The sequence below is a fragment of the Stenella coeruleoalba genome (assembly GCF_951394435.1).
Source record: "Stenella coeruleoalba genome assembly, chromosome: 4".
Lineage (NCBI taxonomy): Eukaryota > Metazoa > Chordata > Mammalia > Artiodactyla > Delphinidae > Stenella > Stenella coeruleoalba.
This window is the reverse complement of record NC_137149.1, coordinates 83039549-83060480: the sequence shown is the minus strand read 5'-3', so window position 1 is coordinate 83060480 and position 20932 is coordinate 83039549. Positions and strand designations below refer to the sequence as shown.

The 20932-nt window shown below is 32.9% G+C and overlaps 1 protein-coding gene across 10 annotated transcripts in view; it reads left to right on the top strand.

Moving 5' to 3' along the window:
* Positions 1–13650, top strand: part of EPHA5 (EPH receptor A5) — a gene marked incomplete at its 3' end in the record, with an annotated part of 325147 nt that extends 311497 nt beyond the window's left edge. For 6 of the 10 annotated variants that reach the window (XM_079919470.1, XM_079919479.1, XM_079919478.1 and 3 more), the window contains 2 exons: positions 2104–2297; positions 5805–5964. In XM_079919470.1, coding sequence (XP_079775596.1) covers positions 2104–2297; positions 5805–5964 — 354 coding nt within the window. Of the gene's footprint in view, positions 1–2103; positions 2298–5804; positions 5965–13544 lie in introns of those variants that run through there. The other 4 variants (XM_079919474.1, XM_079919472.1, XM_079919473.1 and 1 more) reach the window with 1 other exon arrangement.
* Between the last annotated feature and the right edge of the window lie 7282 nt (positions 13651–20932).

Here is a 20932-nt window from a genome sequence, read left to right as displayed (position 1 = left end):
TCATTAGTGTATAGGAATGCCAGAAATTTCTGTGCATTAATTTTGTATCCTGCTACTTTACCAAATTCATTGATTAGATCTAGTAGTTTTCTGGTGGCATCTTTAGGATTCTCTATATATAGTATCATGTAATCTACAAACAATGACAGCTTTACTTCTTCTTTTCCAATTTGGATTCCAGTTATTTATTTTTCTTCTCTGATTGCTGTGGCTAAAACTTCCAAAACTATGTTGAATAATAGTGGTGAGAGTGGGCAACCTTGTCTTGTTCCTGATCTTAGTGGAAACGGGTTCAGCTTTTCACCATTGAGAACGATGTTTGCTGTGGGTTTGTCATGTATGGCCTTTATTATGTTGAGGAAAGTTCCCTCTATGCCTTTTAACTTTTGAGGGGCATGGACATATATATACGCTACCAAATGTAAAATAGATAGCTAGTGGGAAGCAACCACATAGCACAGGGAGATCAACTCAGTGCTTTGTGACCACCTAGAGGGGTGGGATAGGGAGGGTGGGAGGGAGACACAAGACGGAGGAGATATGGGGATATATGTATATGTATAGCTGATTCACTTTGTTATAAAGCAGAAACTAACACACCATTGTAAAGCAATTATATCCCAATAAAGATGTTCAGAAAATAAAATTAAATAATAATAATAAAGATGTATTGTTTTTGAGTCAACTAAAGTGGTAGATGACTCCCAGGTATTTTGCTCATAGTTATTCAGTTATTTATCTGACCATTTATTTTTAGAGTCTTTGAGTACTTTTTATTTCTCTGCCCAAATTTAACTATTGGTGCTTCTCAGGAACCTTTATTTCATGCCTTCCCGGGGAGATATAAACTATACCCTACTTCAAGCTGTGACCAAGCGTTGATGACCCTCACATTTATTATCAGCTCAAATATCTCCTGTACTGCAGACAGATTCCTGTAGATTGCCATCTGTGGTTCCCTACTCACCTCAAATAAAACAAGCCCCAAATTATACCTGTCAGCATTTCCCACCCCCATGAATGTGCTAACCGAAAATTAATCACAACAACCATCCGGTGTGAAAGACTTGAACTTGTTTTCTCTCAAATACTTTCTCTACTCTCACCTCTACCCTTATGTTATCAATGTCTCCGAAATCTCTCCATCTGCCACGACTTTTGTTCAGATGTCATTTCCTTTATCATTGAGAGACTGGTTTCTCTACAATCTTTCAAAATTATCTTGGTAAAAATTCTATTCTAATCATCATATTTTTTCCATTTGTCAGATCAAATCTAAAGTGCTTGTTGAAAAATATAATTAAGTTTAATCATTAAGAAATTATTCAAATAGAATAAAAGTTGTATTATTATGTTCAGTAGCATAGACAGAACTCTTCTGGAATTAGACATTTTGATGGCAGCAGCAACATTAAGAATGTTTTTGATAAAACAGTCTCACAATTAGACTGATTCTCATATGTGTGGCTGCATTTAAAATCAATGATCTTTGTAATGCCTGCGCTACTAAACAGTCATTCCAAATTTCTGACAGAAATCAGTAGATGATAATAAACAGCCAGACCTTGACATTATTAAATGATACATAAGACATTTATGCTAATTTAGCCTTTGACTTATCCATCATTTGCCATCCAAAAGTCTCTTTAGAAGTAAAATTGCAGTTCTATTACTTTAAAAAATGTTGTTCTACACATAATTTTTCATTAAAAAGACATTAACTTTTCAGAGAGGCCACTAGAAAAGTTAATCTCCATTTGATTCCAGAATGCGAGGATAAATAAAAGATGAACTGTTTATTTTTATGTCAATTAATTTTACAAATCACCCTATACCAAGATTTTAGGTAAAGATGATTACCATTTATTTTCTTTACCATATGTGAGGAAAGCCTATCTTTTTTTATATTGTGCAATACCATATTTTTTCTTTGTTGTATTTTGCAGCAAATGGAATAATCAAGGTTGTTAGAGACAGTTATGCTGCTTGTTACTGCAAGAGTAAGAGTAAGAAAGGATGCAAACTGAACAGTAGGAAATTTCTCAAGCTATTCTGTACTAAATTTGTGGCTTTGGGGGACCGGTTCTGTTTCACTTTACACAGGTGATTAAAGCTGTAGAGGAAGGCTACCGTCTGCCAAGCCCCATGGACTGTCCTGCTGCTCTCTACCAATTAATGCTGGATTGCTGGCAGAAAGACCGAAATAGCAGGCCCAAGTTTGATGAAATCGTCAACATGTTGGACAAGCTGATCCGTAACCCAAGTAGCTTGAAGACGCTGGTTAATGCATCAAGCAGGTACAAGGCCAGTCTGGAGAGGTTTTTCTGAATATTGCTAATTCAGATTGATGCCACAAATATCAAGTTAATGAAATTATTTGTGTACACATGCTAGCCTATGAACCTATATTACACTAATTTATTTGAATATGGTTTTTGCATAATGTTATTCTTTTATAATGAGTGAAATATAAATGATTAAATTATACTTTAAAACACCTGTACCTAATCTAATAGTCTAACCTACCAGTTTCAGATAAATGTTAACTATAGCCAGATTCAGGTAGCATTTTAAAAAATCCCCAAATATGTGTATTTTCAGGTGCTTTGGACCCCACATAGGTTTGGATGGAGGAAAATGAGATTATAAGATGATTGGTAAAAGCCAATTAAGCACTGGTATAATTTTAAACCGGAGATATATAACAACAATTACTCTTTGATTTCCTTAGAATAGATTTCACCACCTGTCATACTTTATGAATATCAACAACTCCTTTCCCTTATCCAGTTGAGTACAGATATTTGGATAATCATTTACTGCGCAGTATGAACAGGACTTAAAAATAATAAATGAGTAATCTTGTGGAAAAAATTTGTGTGAACAAATGAGCATTTTTTAAACTTTTCTGAATGCATGTGAATGCATTTAAATAATGTTACATTATATAAAGCATTCTTACCTCTTTTACCTGAAAAATTACAAAATTATCCTCTCAAAAAATAAATCAGTTTGATTCTGTACTAGAAAATTTACCCAATTGTTATTTTCACTATATATAAGACAGTTGTCTATCTCCACAAGAAAAGGTATCCTGCTGGTAACTGAATTGGCTGCCCATAGTATGAACTAAATGAGAAACAATTTGTTGATAAAGTTACATAAGTTCTATGATTCTGGTATAACATTTGTTTACTAGGCAAAAAGTCATTTTTTAATATAAATGAGGAATGAATCTTCAAACTCTGTTCAGGCATCATTAACTTTCTATGGTTGCAACTGGAGAATGCATCTTAGAGATCATTCCTTATGTTGTTCCCAAAATAAGTGCATTTAAATTGTTTATTGTCATCTAAAATATTGTGTTTCTCTCATCTACTTGTCTGAGTTATGTTAAGTTGTCACAAATGGATATAAGGAAAGGAAATCATAAAAATATTTTTTTATGTTCTAAATTGTATTAATTTATATCAGCATCATCATTATAGCTTGAGAGCAGCTTTAAAATCTCCTAAGAACTTTCATACTTCCTTGTATGTATTATGTAGAATTCAGCTTGCTAGGTTTCATTTAAATAGATTTAGCTTAAGACTATACAGTTGGTCCTCTGTATGTGCAGATGTGGAGAGCCGACTGTACTACACCATTTTATATAAGGGACTTGAGCATCCATAGTTTTGGGTATCTATGGGGTGGAGGGCGGGGTCCTGGAACCAATCCCCTGCAGATACTGGGGGAAGACTGTATCTCTCACTACCCCACCTTTATTCAGTCATCTACAAATCCTGGTTCTAGAAGGTGTTAGTTCCTGATTCACTGTCTCTTTCTCTCTATCCCAACCCATGTCACAAAACTAGGTGATTTGAGTAACCATGTAGATGATATTCAAATATCTCTCAATACTTGAAATTTTCCCCTTCAATGATTTTGGTCTCTAGCCCACCTTGAACTCTTTTTCATAGTCATATTCTAGACTTTGCTATTACCAAAAATTGCAAATCTTCTATAATCTCAACTTCGAGATTTTATACTCCATTCTATCTTCAACAAATCTTTGACTGTACTGTTTAATGGCTACAAATTACTACCAAATGCCCACTTATTCATCCAATAAATATTCATGTGTCTACTCTGTGTCATGCTGTGGGCTAGGTGCTGATTATACAACATTGAGCAACACACAGTTGGGGGAGAGAGAGATAAACAAAATAAAAACATTGTGAAAGTGAGAGTAGAATTTAGCAGAATAACTATGAGCTAGAGTGCTTGTGCAGGTAAGATATGATGATGTCTTGAACTAAGGTGGTGACAAATTAAATAGAAATTGTCAGATTTGCAATATATTGGAAGTCGAATGGATAGTACACACAATTATAGATTGTGAGGGGACTGAAAACGAGGAAGGAGCAGACTATTGTATCATAGAGTATAAAGACGAGAACTTCAGGAAGAATTGGATGTGGAGAAGATGAGTAGTGTGGCTTTGGACATGTTGTGATGAGAACCCCAGGAACTAATGGAGACATGAAGTAAGCATATGAATATATGAGAGATTTAGGCAAGAGATAAAAATTGGAGAAAAATAGATGCTATGAAAGTGGGTAAAACTGCCTAAAGTAGAATAATGTTATAGCCTGAGTAGACAAGATATAGAGCCATGTCCTGGCTACCTCCAAATTTTAAAGTCAGACAAAGAAGCAAGCAAAGGAGATTGAAGAGACACATACAGTGTTATGGTAGCCACAAAAGAGAGAACAATGATTCAAAAAAGGTTGAGGTAAGGTAATATTTCAAGAGGGAGGTGGTAGTGGTGATTGTTGAATGTTTCTGAAAGGTCAGTCATCTTACATATTGGAAAATCTTCACAGATTTTGATAAAATCGAGGTCATTGCTCACCTTAACCAGAGCAATTTTTATAGAATTGGTGTGGAAGAAACTACACTGAAGTAGGTTGAAGTGTAAATGGGATGTGAGAAAGTACAGAGAACATGAGTAGTAAGAAAGGTATTTGTCCTATATCTTACGGTTGAAATGTACTTAAGTAAACTCCCATTGATGGACATTTAAATTGCTTTTGATGTTTACTTTCATTAGCAAAAATGTGCACATGTACTTTTTGCCATTTTTCCTGATTATTTCCTTAGGATACCTTTCTAGAAATCATCATCTTCCTCATCATCATTATCATATCATATATTATTGGCCAAAGTGTATAAATTTAGTATAGTTAAGAGCATCACATGGTTTGATTAATTCTATTCAGTTTTCTTATGTATTGGGGGTTACATTTTGCTTTCCAGTTCCACTACTGGAATTAACCAGTAATTAGGTGAATTAACAAGCACCCCTGTATATGTAAGAGCATAATATAAAGGATAACTAACTTCTGGTCTCCTGGGAAAGTAGCTTAAATGAGCATGGGTTTCTCTAGTGAAGTCTAGAAGCAATTGGCTTTACACAAATTATCCTGCATATCTCTATTCGGTAGCATTTTCTATATTATTTTTACAAACAAAACAGCTTTAGGAAGTAAATACATCTAAATTACTACATGGAATTTTTAGCTAATGTACATATCAAGCCATTATAAGTCATCATTAACTATCGATAGAAAAAATCTGAGCAGATTGTTTTGTGTTCTGTATTTTGAATTACTTTCTTCCTTGTTAGCATTTGTATATTTTTCTATTATAAATATACTTATAGACTCAAAGATCCATTGATTATGAGCTAATATTACAATATAATTTGTTACAAAAGAGTTTAAATGTTACTTTTAATATTTGTGTTTTATGTGTTTTAGAGTACCTAATTTGTTAGCAGAACATGGTTCACTGGGGTCTGGGGCCTACAGATCAGTAGGTGAATGGCTAGAAGCAATCAAAATGGGCCGATATACAGAGATTTTCATGGAAAATGGATACAGTTCAATGGACGCTGTGGCTCAGGTGACCTTGGAGTGAGTAATTTTTCTGATAATTTTTACATAATTGCTGGGGTGAGAAAAATTGTTCAGAAACCAATCTGGATGAGGTCAAGGGAAATCAGTTAACCTTTGTCCATGTATGGCAGCTTTCAAAGAAGCCTCTTCATTTTTAGCCTGTATTGTTAACAACTGCATGGTTAATGCTACTTGTGGCCAGTATCTTTGCTTCTTTACTTCAAACAAATAACATTTGCATATTTGAATAATTGGAATAACATCTCCTTGGCAAAATACTGGTACTTTGTGTTGTGGAAAAGATGTTTTCTTGACAGTTTTTATACTGATACCTATGTTATATGAATGTAAATACAAAACAAAACAAACTGTAAGCACAATTGGTGTGGCTAGCCCTAAATAACAACAAAACATACTCTTAAATTTTGGCTCTGATGAATACCCAGGTAACATCACCTTAAGCAAAGCTTCCCAGGCAGGAATCTTGTTTACTCTCTAAGTGGTGCATATTATATTCTTGCAATCCAAGGATATATTAGATCCTGCCTCTGATTTGTTATTTGGTACAATCTCAGTGGAACCAATTGTGCCCTTTTCTGTTTGCACGTTTAAGATAAAGTTTATCAAATCTTATTAAATAAAAATCACTAGAGTTAAATATTGAATTCTTGTAAGTTGTTTGTATCTTATTATATACTCTGTATGTGTAATTACTTTAGCCTAATATTTGTTATTTGTGAAAATTAACTGTTGTTATGGTGGTTACATCTAGATTACATTAACACGAATGATGTTTTAACCTGTGAATAAAATGATAACTTAGTTCAAATTACCTACAAATTCAAAGGTTAAAATATTGTTGTAAGGTTTAAAACATGGTAGAACCTTCTAAAGCACTAAACCACAGACCTTCTTCCATTACTTCACATAATATGAACACTGAATGCTTGGTTCTCACCATTTCTATTCTGGCATTCTCTGGTTCATTGAATTCACTGCCCATCCACAAAAAGGTAACAGGGTACCATCATTTATCACCAATTAATGTCATATTCTCTCAGCATTTCTCTTCTCCATAACTATAGCTAAAAGGACCTAAAATCACCACTCAGCTGGCTATCTTAATTTATTGAATCTCATTTTCACCATCACCACTAAATCATATATATTTGATGACACATATACTTTGCCCATTATTTCTTTGGACACTCAAAAAACTCATCTGTGCTATACTTAAAATAATAAATGGAAAATTTTACTGATAATTTAAAACTATTTTTACATGATTGCTCTTTAATTTTTCTGTAAAAATGGTCATTTTAATTTATTAAAGTCATTTGTCATTTTATATTAAAATGATACTGTAGGTATTTCTTCTACCCGATGTCAGATTACTTGTAAATATATAATAAAACTATTTGCATTAAATGATGTCTCTTTTTTTATTAAAATAGCACATATACATGTATATATTTATATCCACTACTTTTTTTGTTTCTCCCTTCAGAGAATAGTTATAATCACCAGTAATGGCTTTTGCATTAACTACCTCTGTTTTACTTTCTTTGGGGCCCCCAAATACTGTAAATATGTTGAGTGTTTTAGAATTATGGTTTCACTTTTTCTTATTTCTTTTAATTCCTTTCTCTTTACTTTCCTATTTTCCCTTCTATCTCTAAACTCTCTCATTTTGTATGTTTTCTTTCAAGCCCTAATAGCTTCTTCTATCATCTTATGATGGTCTGCAACTCATTTCTCTTTTCCAGTATTTTTGTCTGGTCAGTTCTTCTCTACTTGGTTCAATTTCTTCTCTCTCTGTTACTTTGGTAGCTTGTTGCCTCCTGTTATATTGCCTCCTGTCAGATATTTTATGTTTTAATTTATTTACTCTGACCAGAAGAGTAAGGTGAAATTAAGAGACTTACCAACATCTTCCTGTTCAGAGAATGTTGGTCACCATGTGTCAATTGCTTGGGACCATAATAACACATTCCTTACTAGGAACTGAGCCAGCCAACCTTAACCTCAGTGAAGCTGATTTATTGGAGAGTCCAACACCTTTTAAATACATGTCATCTTGTTTACTGTGGGGTTTTTTGTTTGTTTTTTAAAAATATTTGAATTGGAGGACTGATTTTTTTTAATAAATTTATTTATTTTTTATTTAGTTATTTTTGGCCGAGTTGGGTCTTCATTGCTGCGCATGGGCTTCCTCTAGTTGCGGCGAGCAGGGACTACTCTTCATTGTGGTGCGCGGGCTTCTCATTGCGGTGGCTTCTCTTGTTGCGGAGCATGGGCTCTAGGCACACGGGCTTCAGTAGTTGTGGCACACGGGCTCAGTAGTTGTGGCTTGAGGGCTCTAGAGTGCAGGCTCAGTTATTGTGGCACATGGGCTTAGTTGCTCTGTGGCATGTGAGATCTTCCAAGACCAGGGATTGAACCCATGTCTCCTGCATTGGCAGGTGGATTCTTAACCACTGCACCACCAGGGAAGTCCTGTTTATTGTGTTTTTGAGCATATTTTTTTCCTATTAGTAAGAACATATTTATCAAAATATTATGTTAAATAACTCACAAAAGAGTGGGTAATCAGTTACTTGTTTGGTCAGAAATATAAGAAACAAAATTATCTATGCATTTTGCTAGTCTTTCACCAAAAAAAGTCAGTCATTATTAAAGACTATGGCAAAGGAACTGGGATATCAGTGAAGACAAACTCTTAACTACTTAATGATTTATATATACATAGTCTTTGCCTATATCTAAACAATAATTTTATGTAGCCTGTATAATACTATAATAAAATAAAATATTAGTGTCAGTATTATTGCCAGAGTATAATAGAAACTGAGAAATGGAAGAAATATTCATACCTGTAATAAATGCTTAGAAAAAAAATAAAATAATTAATATAAAGCAAAAGATCAAACTGCCATATACCTACATAAGAAAAATATGCTATAATTTGTGCCATTAAATTTGTTCTCATGGTGGGTTTAGAATAAGGAAGAGTAAACAATTACAGTTTTTCAGAACCACATACTTTGGTGAAAATTTCCTTCATAAAGGTTTAATTTTATTTATGATTTTTGTTTTTTGTTTTTGCCAGCACATACACGTATGGCTTGATGTGGAATAGAAATGAAATATTTCAAGATCTTAGAGTTAAAATGTGTTCAATGAAAGTGGCTTTCAACCTTAGATGTTTCTGTCTGCTGATCACTGTGCCTAAACTTTGCTGTTCTGTGAACAGTACTCATATTAGAACAATTGTTGTAGCAGTAATGATGCAATCTGTACTATGGTGTTTAAGTGCAGTGAGTTATGGTTGATAGGGGGAATTGTGAGCTTGAGGTGAGTTGCAAAATGAATTCAAAGATTTGAATTAAGGACAGTATTACAGCTGTTTTTTAAACTTGTCAGACCAGTACTGTCAACTTTTGATTATTCAGAAAATGAGCAAAGTCCAATGAACTTAAATATTATATCAATTGTGTGTAAGCGGAAGAGATTCCTATTAGTATCATTTATTAAAATAGGGTCTTAAAATATTAAAATATTTTAAAGGAAAGTGTCACAAATCTAGAGCCAAAATTTGTGCACACTAATTCAAATAAATTTAACTTATCATTATGCATAATTTATTATATGCCTAAAATACACATAGGAGTGCTTACTATCCTCTGTGCTCTACATAAGTAAGCTAAAATGTCTAGTGTAACCCTCACAAGGTCTCAACCGTTGAAAAACATAACCAGGTCATGGTTAAGTTCTCTCTTGCCAAATATATGTATATTTATCTTGTACAGTACATATATAATGATTATCAGGATTCTTTTAAGTGAACCAAAGAAGTCCAAACATACAACTGCATAATAAAACTATGACAAAAAGAATAAGCACTGAAATTTAGTGAATATTCATTAAACTGTCTTCTCCCTTCTCCTATCCAGCCAGTGTTGGTGTGGCTAAGTACCAATGATATGGCTAAAAGGTGTGTAAAGCAGAAGGGAGAAGAATGTAAGGGAATGTTTCCTCTACAAGTGGATGAACTACATCCTGAATAATCAAGAGCTGGCTCCAATATCAACTAAATACCTCTCGTTATTCTCCATTTTTCATTCTGCCATTTTAGCACCATAATATCAGTGTTTTCCATTATTTAATATTATGGAATAACATTTGAAAAAAAGATTGGAATGTCATCACAACAATGGCAATTCATTATATTTGCAGCGTTTCTAAAACTAACCATGCTTTGTTGACAAAATCCAAATCATTTTTTATGTAACAACACTATTCTCATCATGTTTAGATTCATAGGCCTATGCTGAAATATAGTTTATCATCATTAGAATTGGCTTTGGGTATTACTTAAGATTACACGTGGTCATGATAAAAATTAGTATAATATTTGTAAAGGGGACACACCTAAAACTTTGCCTTGCTACAAAAATTCCTATATAGAAAAATGAAGTAGTAAAATACATCTTAAACCATTTTCAAGTTAGTTTTTCAAAAATCATTGCAAATAGAGCAGCACCTTCATCATGAAATGTAAAATACTTCAGTTTTTATCAAATTTCTTTCACATTATTACTGTTAAATTGACCATTTAATATGTACTTTAAGGAGTAAAATGGAAATTGTTGGAAATCACAAAAGTGTGAGACAAAACTACATAAAAGAAAATACTTTAATGTACTTATCAATATTGGAATAAAGTTACTTAGCCTTTATTAGAAACGTTTTTCTAATACCTTTTTAATTCTCATTTGTAGTATTATTAGAAAAATATAAATGGGATTTTTAAAGAAACTACTTTGCTGCTGAGAACAAGTTTAACTGCATTAATAATCTTATTTCTGCCCACTTTTTAACTGTAAATCACATTGTATAAAGGTAAATGTATATTGCATGCATTATAAATGCTACTTTCTAAATCTCTGCACATTAATTTGACAGCTTTTGAAATGACAGATCAGATTTTAAAAACAACAGCATTCCATTAAAGACATAATTTATGGCAGTATGTAAAACTCAATGCTGTGTTCTCATAATTCCGTTTATCCCATGGAAGGAGGGGTAGAGGTGGGAGGTGAGATGGAGGGAGAGAGAGGAAGGAGAGAGAGAATTTCAGTGGTCTGACCTTCCGTATGAATCTTAGGGGATAATCAGATCATAAGATGATCCTAAATAAAATTTTATGCTTGGGAAAATTCAAACAAATTTAATTTAAAATCTAGATATATGACATGTTCTGAAGAAGGACAGGTTTTATTTGCCTGTAAACACAAACTCTATAACTGTATTAATCCAATACAATTCCTTAAAACATTCATTCTTTAGCATGATATAGATGCCACAAAAAATTTAAATTCCCAAAGCACTGAACCAGAGTCTTTCTTGTGGTTATTTGCAGAGAATGAAGTTATACTTACATATAATATAATAACAGGTTAAGACAGTGGAAACAAAAATAAGTCAAACTAGTGATTTCATGAGTTAGACAAAACAACCAAGAGTTGGAATATGGAATACATACACGCATACACCCATGCCCCCCGCCATAGACACACACTTCAAATTAAGGTTTTGGTATTGTATATGCAAAGTCCACCCTGTTTGAGCAGGAAAACCTGTAAAATTTTTTCAGGTCTTTCAGAATAAACTGTAATAGCTATTTTCAAAGCCTCATTCCTATTAATTGGGTTGGCCATATGAATTGTGCAGTTTAAGTATGTATATATTAAATCAGTACTTTCAAATCTGAATTTGTCAGAATCACCTGTAGGTTTATAAAGCATGTGATAAAACATATGTTTTAAACTTTATTTCAAGTACTAATTATTTACATTCTCTAGTAGAGGTCGATTGCTTTCAGTTTAAGAAATTTTAGACTCTTTTCTCCTGACTTAGGTCCAAAGTTTGGTAGTGAGCACCCATGAATTCTCCTGTCTTCACAATTCATGATGCATAAATTACATGTGGAAACATGAGTATTAGTTATACAGCCCATAACTGTAGTTGCCATGAAGTATACTTCTATAGATTGTGTTTCCATAGCTTCAGTCAAAGAAGTAAGTGTTTGGTTTCCTTTATTAGATATCTTCTTTCTTTTAGAATTTTGGATATTTGATGTTATATATACAGAGTTCTCATTTTACAGGTGAATAAATAATTACATGTAATTTAAAGTTCTTTGCTCAAAATTATATCTCAGAGAAATGAGAAATTAAGAGTATGGACTTTGGTGTCAGATTCCTGGTTTTAGTCCCGGTTCTGCTAAGACTGGCTGTGTTATCTAGCCAAGTGATTGCTTTTTTTTTTTTTTTTAGCTATTTGCCATTTGCTAAAACTCTCATAAGAAATCAAGAAAACATAAATAGAAAAAGACACCTAAGATATTATTTAGATAAATAATTATTTCCAATAATAATACACATGGAGGTTAAGTACCCTTTTATTCCATTTGTATCCTCTGATAATTAAGAGATTTCTTTGATCTTCCAAAACTATTCAATTTTACATATAATAATTCTAGTGTCATTGTGTCCAATTCTAAAGAATTCTAAGACAATCTGAAATTGATGCACTTACTGAATGCAAAAATATTCTACTTTTAGCATAATGTGTTAAATAGAGTAATTATCTAAAAAATCTAACATACCAAACATCCCTTGTCATTTAAAAATCTTGAATTGTTAATGCTCATTTTTTATAATTAACGTTATTATTTGCCAAATGTACCTGAATTATTATATTTGCCAAATGCATATTTTGGGAAAATAGAATTCCTGAATATCCTATGAAATAACATTTAAAAACCATGAGCACTGGCCTTGAGCTCCATAATATGCTAGTAGTTTAGGAATCTAAACATTTGTAGTTTTCTTTTGAATAATAAGCTTGTTTAAAAGAAACAGTATGAAAGCATCTTGGTTAAAAAGACTGCTTGATAGCATGTAATCTTCAGAATGCTCTAAATGCCAATAGAGCCTAGATGTATTTGATAAAGGAAGAAAGCTCCTCTACTTTGGGTGCCAAGTAAAAAATAAAATATTTGTAAGTGTTATAAGAGCAATGTAGTGCTGATTATCCCCTAAAGATATCTGTTATAGAAGATGATTGTGCTGACTGAGTCATTTGAAAAGTTTGGTCTTCAACTGCTTAGCTATGAAATTTTTTAAAGTCTATTTTATGCTCACTTCTTTTAGCAAAAAAAAAAAAAGTGCTTGTTCATATTATAGGTCCATATTTTCAAAACCGTTCAATGAAATTGTACCCTTTAATTTAAATATTTATTGGTAAGCATGTGCAAATTTGTTTTTTCACTGCTCTGTGCCACAAAAATAATCATGTCCAAAAAGGGTGGCAAATGTATAATATATCACTCCTTGTTGTAAATATATCTCTGACTGCAAACAGATTTTCAGGTACAATTTTAGAGCCTGCTTTTGAAAACTGGACCCTGTATGTCTAAATTGGGACTGTAATCTAATTAGTTTCTGCAAAATGTTTGCCTCTTTGCCAGCGTGAAATATTGAGGTGTGCTACAAATTGAATCAATACATACATCCAATGTGTGCTTTCTTCATGCAGGGATTTGAGACGGCTTGGAGTGACTCTTGTTGGTCACCAGAAGAAGATTATGAACAGCCTTCAAGAAATGAAGGTGCAGCTGGTCAACAGGATGGTGCCATTGTAACTTCAGTTAATTGTCACTTCGTCAAGTGAATGATTCTGCACTTTGTAAACAAGCCCTGAGATTTATTTTAACAAAAAAGGGGGTAAAAGGGAAAACTCAGTGATTTCTAAACCTTAAGAAAGCGTTTGTTTCAGCCACAGAATTTGTGATCAGTGTTTTACTAAAATCTCTTTATCTTCCTCTCAATATCTTCATTTTTCATGAAGCAAATATAACCTGCATGGAATTAGAACATGAGGTTAAACATTATCTTATATTACAACAAAATCCTTCTCACTACTTCTACAAAATTTTATACATGAAATATATAACTATATATAGCACCTTTTTTTTTTTTTTTTTTTTTTTTTTTTTTGCGTTATGCGGGCCTCTCACTGTTGTGGCCTCTCCCGTTGCGGAGCAAAGGCTCCGGACGCGCAGGCTCAGCGGCCATGGCTCACGGGCACAGCCGCTCCGCGGCATGTGGGATCTTCCCGGACTGGGGCACGAACCCGTGTCCCCCGCATCGGCAAGCGGACTCTCAACCACTGTGCCACCAGAGAAGCCCCTATAGCACCTTTATAGAAAGAAGGCAGCCCTTTTCAAAATTTCCAAGAATCTGTTTGAAAGGAAAAGTTTTATAGCCATTTGTGGGCTAACAAAAGCTGCAGTTTACTGAAGTTTACTTCAAACTTCAAGTCTTAATTGTCTACATAAGTGTATTGAAGAGCAATATGGTTAGATAATTTCTAAATAGATATCTTCTTTTGTAATTTTAAATGCTGTTACACAGCGTTAAGTTATAGAAACTAGTGTATAAACATGTTGCTTGATCAAGGACAAGTACAATACAGGGTGTATATTTATTTTTCTGTGTTATAAAATTTACTTATAGTTGTTCTTCTAGAAACTACTAGGTAATAAATGTGAATATACTGTATAATTTGCTATATACCCAGGAATCAATTTAAGTTGGAGCTCTGTGTGTGTGTGGCTTGCACATGTGTGTATTACCATTCTGCTTGCATTGTTAATAGTGTTTTAATTTTAGCAACATTCAGGAACAAGTGTTCCAGAGTGTATTAGGAATCGGAGAAATAGGGAAGCTTAAAACAAAATTTAACCCAAGCTTGTGTCTTTTTTCCTCTCATGTCTAAAATCTACTAAATCTCTTTATTCACCAACAGGAAATGTCTAAAAGACTAAATCCCCTTTGGCGTTTTAAAAATACTTTGTGATATCTGTGATAATGCAGTTCTTCTAGCCATTAATCTTGCACCCCTGTAAGAAATTTCACCTTTCTGAGTCCCAGAAAATATCTTGTCAAGCAAAGTTGACACCGAAGGGCACGTTTTCAGCAGGATGTAGAAGGATTTAACTGTGCAGACTTCTGTTAATGTTGTTAAATCCAGCACATAGCACCAAGCATTACCCCTAAGTGTTAATCCTTGGTAACCATTTCCCTTGTGGCTCAGCTCTAAGAAATTTTGATACTGAAGCAGCAATGGAATGATGACAAATACATAGGTATATATTTTTCCCTTTAGAATTTTCTCTATGGCAAGACTTGACAGTTTTATTTGTTGATGGCAGTTTATTCATTTGGTAATTTCATCTTGTATTCAATTACACTGAACTGAATTTATTTTGATGAGCCAATCTGAAGTGTTATTTAACTGGCCTTATTAAGAAATATATGTCCTATGTACATTCTATATACCACATTTGGTGAAGACTGACATTTGAACCGTTATTAGAACTTGAACAAAACTGAGCTCCTTGGTGAAATAACCAAGTTTTTTTGTATTATTACACTTTATAAATCATGAATGACATGTGATTATTCAAAGAGCACAGCATTTAAGCAAAATACAGCCTACTTCTGGTTATCAGTGGCAATAGTTATACTGGAGTAGCTTGGATTAGTGACATCCATAGAGAATATACCAGCATTATATTGTTGGTACCCCCTCTCTCTTTCCCAAGTGCCTGTTTCAGTCAAATGTTAGCATATACAAGAATAAACTTTGACGACGTACCTTCTTTCTACCCTGCCCACCTTTTACTTAAGTATCTCTTTGCTAAAGAATATAGGGAAAAAGGGAAGTTTTAAGCAATTTCAAATGATATATTGAGTCCTGTCCAATTAGGGCTATAATTCTTTACTGGGTCTGTACTGTACCATGGGTCCACACAAACTATGCTTAAGTATACTCTATAGTAGTGAAATTTCCAGAGAAAATAGAGAGAGATGGACTTAACTTTGTCTTGATAAAAATCACAAGTAAGGAGGCATCACCATTACGAAAGATGCATTTGTTTGTTTCAGAAAACAAAAAAGTAACTAAACTAATTCCTTTTGTACAAAATAATTGGAGATTGTGTTGCATTTATTGAATTTAGTAAAACCAACCAAATATAAGTGATAAAGTAACAACTGAGAAACTTCAAAGTAAGAATAAATTTATTGATTTAAAAGAGAAATGACCATAAATTTTAGAGTTGATGGACTAGCCACAATTACTTATACATAACAAATATACTTAAATTGTTTTCCAGCTTTATGTGTTCAAAGATGATTCGGAGGTCAGGACGGAATATATCTAAGTGATTGGAATTTGAAGTTACAATGCAGATTTTCTCTTTTTCACAAAAGAACATTATAAATTAATTTCGATCAAATTTATTTCCTTCCTTTGCAACCTTAATGTATATTTTGTAAAGTAAATTGAGATGAAAGTTAAATAAACACATAGCTTTCATCCATATCTCACTTTGGTTGAGACTTTCTAAGGAATGTCAATATGATTTTAGAAGATGCACTCCCGCCCCCCCCAAAAAAAAGAAGAAAGAATTCCTCTCAAAAATATTTGTTCACTACTCAATATATCACCAATTGGGAAGTGCCAATCTCATCTATAAATGTGAGAAGTGGAACAAGGAGAGAGGCAGCTTTTGTGAAATGCAACAAGGCAGTAACCCAGGGCAAGGTTTGACAAATCTTGATTGTGTGATTTCTTATCCTTTTGGTTCATATCGTCACCTACCAGACAACAAAAATAAAATATAGATTCAATAATTTTAGTACATAAGATAGATTTGTCAAATTAAACATAATGTTATTTTAACTATCAGTAACAATACCTTTAAAGCATAAGTCTTTCTCAGTGTTTAACTTTGAAAAAGAGGTAAAAGCAGGGAGTAATTCTCAACTTACTGATATCTGTCGAAGTCACTCAATTCTACTTTTATCAATCATAATTTGTTTTCTAATCTTGCCATTTGCTCACATGTAAAAATGACATAATCAGTTCTTCTTGGCTGTTGAAATGTATGAATTGTATGTAAAAATGTAAAAATTTTGATTTTCCCATTTAAAAAAAATGAATGTGCATGGTCTTTTATTTCTTGTATTATAATCACCAAGTCAGTGTTCTAAAATTGTAGGATTACTATAAAAATTATATTCCAATATTCTACCTAAACTTAAATGTGGTCAGCATTATTAGTTTCAGAGTTGCCAAAACAATGCAAAACATCCTTAACTCAGTTTGTAAGAGTTTTAACCAGTGTGCAATGGTGAAGAAATAGTTTCCTATCTCAAGTTTAAAATGGAAAATTAATATCAGTTGAGCACTTAATGTGTTTGCATGTCTGCTATTTAATCTCCATGTGAAAGTTAAAGATGTTTTTAACACCATTCTTTCTCCCATTTAAAGTGGGTTCTCAAAAGCACAAGCAGAGATATTTACCTATGGAAGACATTTGTTGGCTGTAATTGTACATTAGATGGCAAATGCCATTTGAGTCAGATGTTAGAAATTTACTAGATGTATGATGTTGCATAGTAGAATAAGATCCTTTTCTCATTTTGTCCTTTCTAAAAATAAAGAAAAAAGAAAGCTAAGTATGATAGTAAACTGTCTTTGCTTATGTCCTGACAGATGTTTAACCTCAAAATAAAAAGTAGGTACAATAAAATGTTGATGATGATAATGAATAAACAATCAAAGTGCTAGTTTTATTTGAAATTAATAACTAGAATAAGTCAGCATTTTTTCAACTCTGTAGCACAGCTGGTTACATTGAATATTTTTCTCTATTATGCTGTTAATTATATAGTAACGTATCAAAGAAGAAATAGATAAGAACTTTCTTTTCATTTCTTGTTGATTTATGAAGAAGTCTTTTTACACATAAATGATTGAATGTTCTTATTCAGAATGACCACATAATTATTGCTTAGGAAAAGACACCAGTTCTTAAAGAGTCTATTTATAATAATCAGAATCAAACGTTATTTGTTTCTTCTAAATGTAAATGAAAAAAAAATTGAAGGTGGCAAAAAATGTGATATTTATTCAAGCTGGGCTATCTTAACAGTAGAAGTTTCAGTGGTCAACATGTTTGTGCATCTTTAGATGCTAATAGTTTTACAATTTATTATTTAAAAGTGTAAAAATTTACATTTATAATAGTCTGAGAATAAAACTTAGACTCAGTCATTTGTTAATATGTTTATTAGAATGTTTTAGTTTCAGGCAAGTCAGAAGCAGCTGTATAGCGTTATTCTATGTTAGGCATTGGGATATCTCAAGTCCCTGCCTCAACATTAATTCAAGGAAGAATTAGCATTTCTGTATTTTTTCTCCGTTTGAAGCTCTATGTGCATTTGGTTTGTGTACATGTTTTTGTAGTGTAAGATATGAAATTTTATATTTTTTCAGAAAATAAAAAAACACTTGAATACAGTTAATTCCGATTGTCATGCTTAACCCTCCCCCAAAAGACTTTAAACTTACAGTCTTTGTATAATGATTTCAGTTCCTTCTGCTAAACATGTTGGAATTTCTTATGCTAAATATTTAAAGTGCAATCAGCATCTCTTTTCCTCAAAGACATATTCACGAATCTTTGCATTCAAATGTTTTTTGCAACTAGAGTTTGACACTGAGATTGTTGGACATGAGCATAACTATGTGAAACCTAATTAGAAGTTTAATCGTGACAGTGTTATACAACATTACTTGAAAGAAAAAAAACCAAACAAACAGAAAACTGTGTGTACCGTCTGCAAAAAGAGACTTTCTGATGACGTTCTTATCAACAAGCATCTGCTTGTGGCAGAGTGTGGAGGAGTTGCATTCTTACAGGAAGGGATGTCATTAAGTACAAACACTCCCTCTTCTTCTCTGTGTATTGTATCATAGTGGTCTCCTTTTGTAAAAAGCATAACAAACAATCTGCTGTATTTGAGGAAATGAATCATATTTGTATTTTGTTTGCACTTAATTCATAAAAAGTGACATCACCATGCCTCTGGAAATTATCCATAACCCCTTTGTCTATGCAGAAAATCACTATTACAAGGGAAATCATATGCTATTTGCTTTACTCTCATGTAAAGACTATGAGTTCTTTCTCAGCAAGTAGACAATTCTTACTCTTGCTTTGCTACAGAGGTAAAGATCCTGTGATAAAAGGAATTTTCCCCCAATCCCATAGGCACTTTTGACCAGGTAGGAGTGATGGGGTGGTGGTGAAAAAGTTAATTAACATTTAATAAGAACGCACTATTTTGTATTAGAATTTTTACACTTACCTTTGAGATACATTTTATTGTCTCTGCTTTACTCATAAGGAAACAATGACTCAAAGCTGTCAAGAAATTGCCCAAAGTCTGACTTATTTTCAAAAGTAGGATGAAACCCACATTTATTTGAGACCAAACCCATGTACTTTCTACCACACTATTCTGATTCCACCCCGTGCTATCTAGGTAATGGATTAATTTAAGCCAACCTGTTAATTTAATTGATGCAGGAACTAATGGTTAGTGAAAAAAAATGATGTGCACACTTTTCCAAAGCAAAGTGTAAACCTTGGGTGGGAACCAGGATCTGACTGATTACATTTCTAACATATTCAGTTTTCAGAATAAGCAGACTTTGGGAATCAAAAAAAGTTTTTCTTATTTGTGATTCTTCCACTGAGTAGCAGCACAATCTAATTCAGAGTATTTTTCTAGCATATGTCATAGTTTTCTCACTTACAAGCTTAGGAAATTGTAATAAATATATATTACTTAATTCCATCCATGATAGCTGAAATTCCTCTATGAAACTTTGAAGTCTACAGGTGATTTACTACCAATTTATTATTACCAAAAGTAAAATAAGTTGATGTTTCTGAAAATCCACAGTAGCCATTCAAATTAAGCAGAGTTCTATATAAAATATCAAATGTATTTTACTTGAATTCAGCAGGTAAAAACTAGCAAATTGGAATGAAGTTGGCAAAAATGCTGAAATATAGATGAATTTTTTCACAGCAAGAGTTATTCTTAAATCATCCATCTAATTTTTTAATAGTTGGTTATGAAAAATACAAATCTGTTGGGATTATTAATTTCAGTTTGAAGTTTCTTAATGATCCTAAATTTCCAGAAAGTAAAAATCTTCATTCAATCCTCACAACAGTTGAGACATTTATTCTGTTTTTCTTTTGAACAAAGATAGAAATGGAGCCTATGCAAGGTTAAGTGATTTTCATCCAGATCACATAGCTCATTCATATATCCCTTCTCTCTTTTAAAGTTAACCCTACTGCCCCTGAGTTCCAGATTACACTCTCCTACATGCTTTGGAATCTGTTCCATCCATTGCTCTTGAATATCCTCAGCTGTCAGTCTCCCTGGCCCCATTACTCCTCCTCTACACCGTGTGACAGAGTACAGAGCACTGTGGTTGTCTGGAGCCAACATTTCATATCCTGATCTGTCACTTAACAATTGCATGAACTCAGACAAGCCATTTAACCTCCCTGCCTTCAGGTACCTTATCTATTAAGTGAGGAAATAACATGACTGTTATAATAACCTAAGGATATCGACATAGAGTGAAAGTAGTGTCCACCACATAATAATTCTTCAGTAAATATTATGTATCTTTATATATCCTACTTTGCCATCTCTTCACTATCAAAACATGTAAGAGAATTACCTCGATTTTCTTATCTCTTCCTCTCTTTAATTTCACTGCAATCATTCCTTTCATTCTGTATTTGTTTTAACATAATATTATCAAAACTTTCAAATAAAAATTGATAAAATTTTAATAAATTCACTTGTACATGTAAACCAGCTTCAGCAATTATCAACTCAATACCAATCTTGTTTTGTACATAACTCCACTATCTCTTCTCCTAGATTGAAGAAAAGGCCCAGATATTATATCATTTCATAAATAAATATTTCAGAGTGCATCTCCAAAATGGAGGGATTATTTTAAAAATATAATCGTAA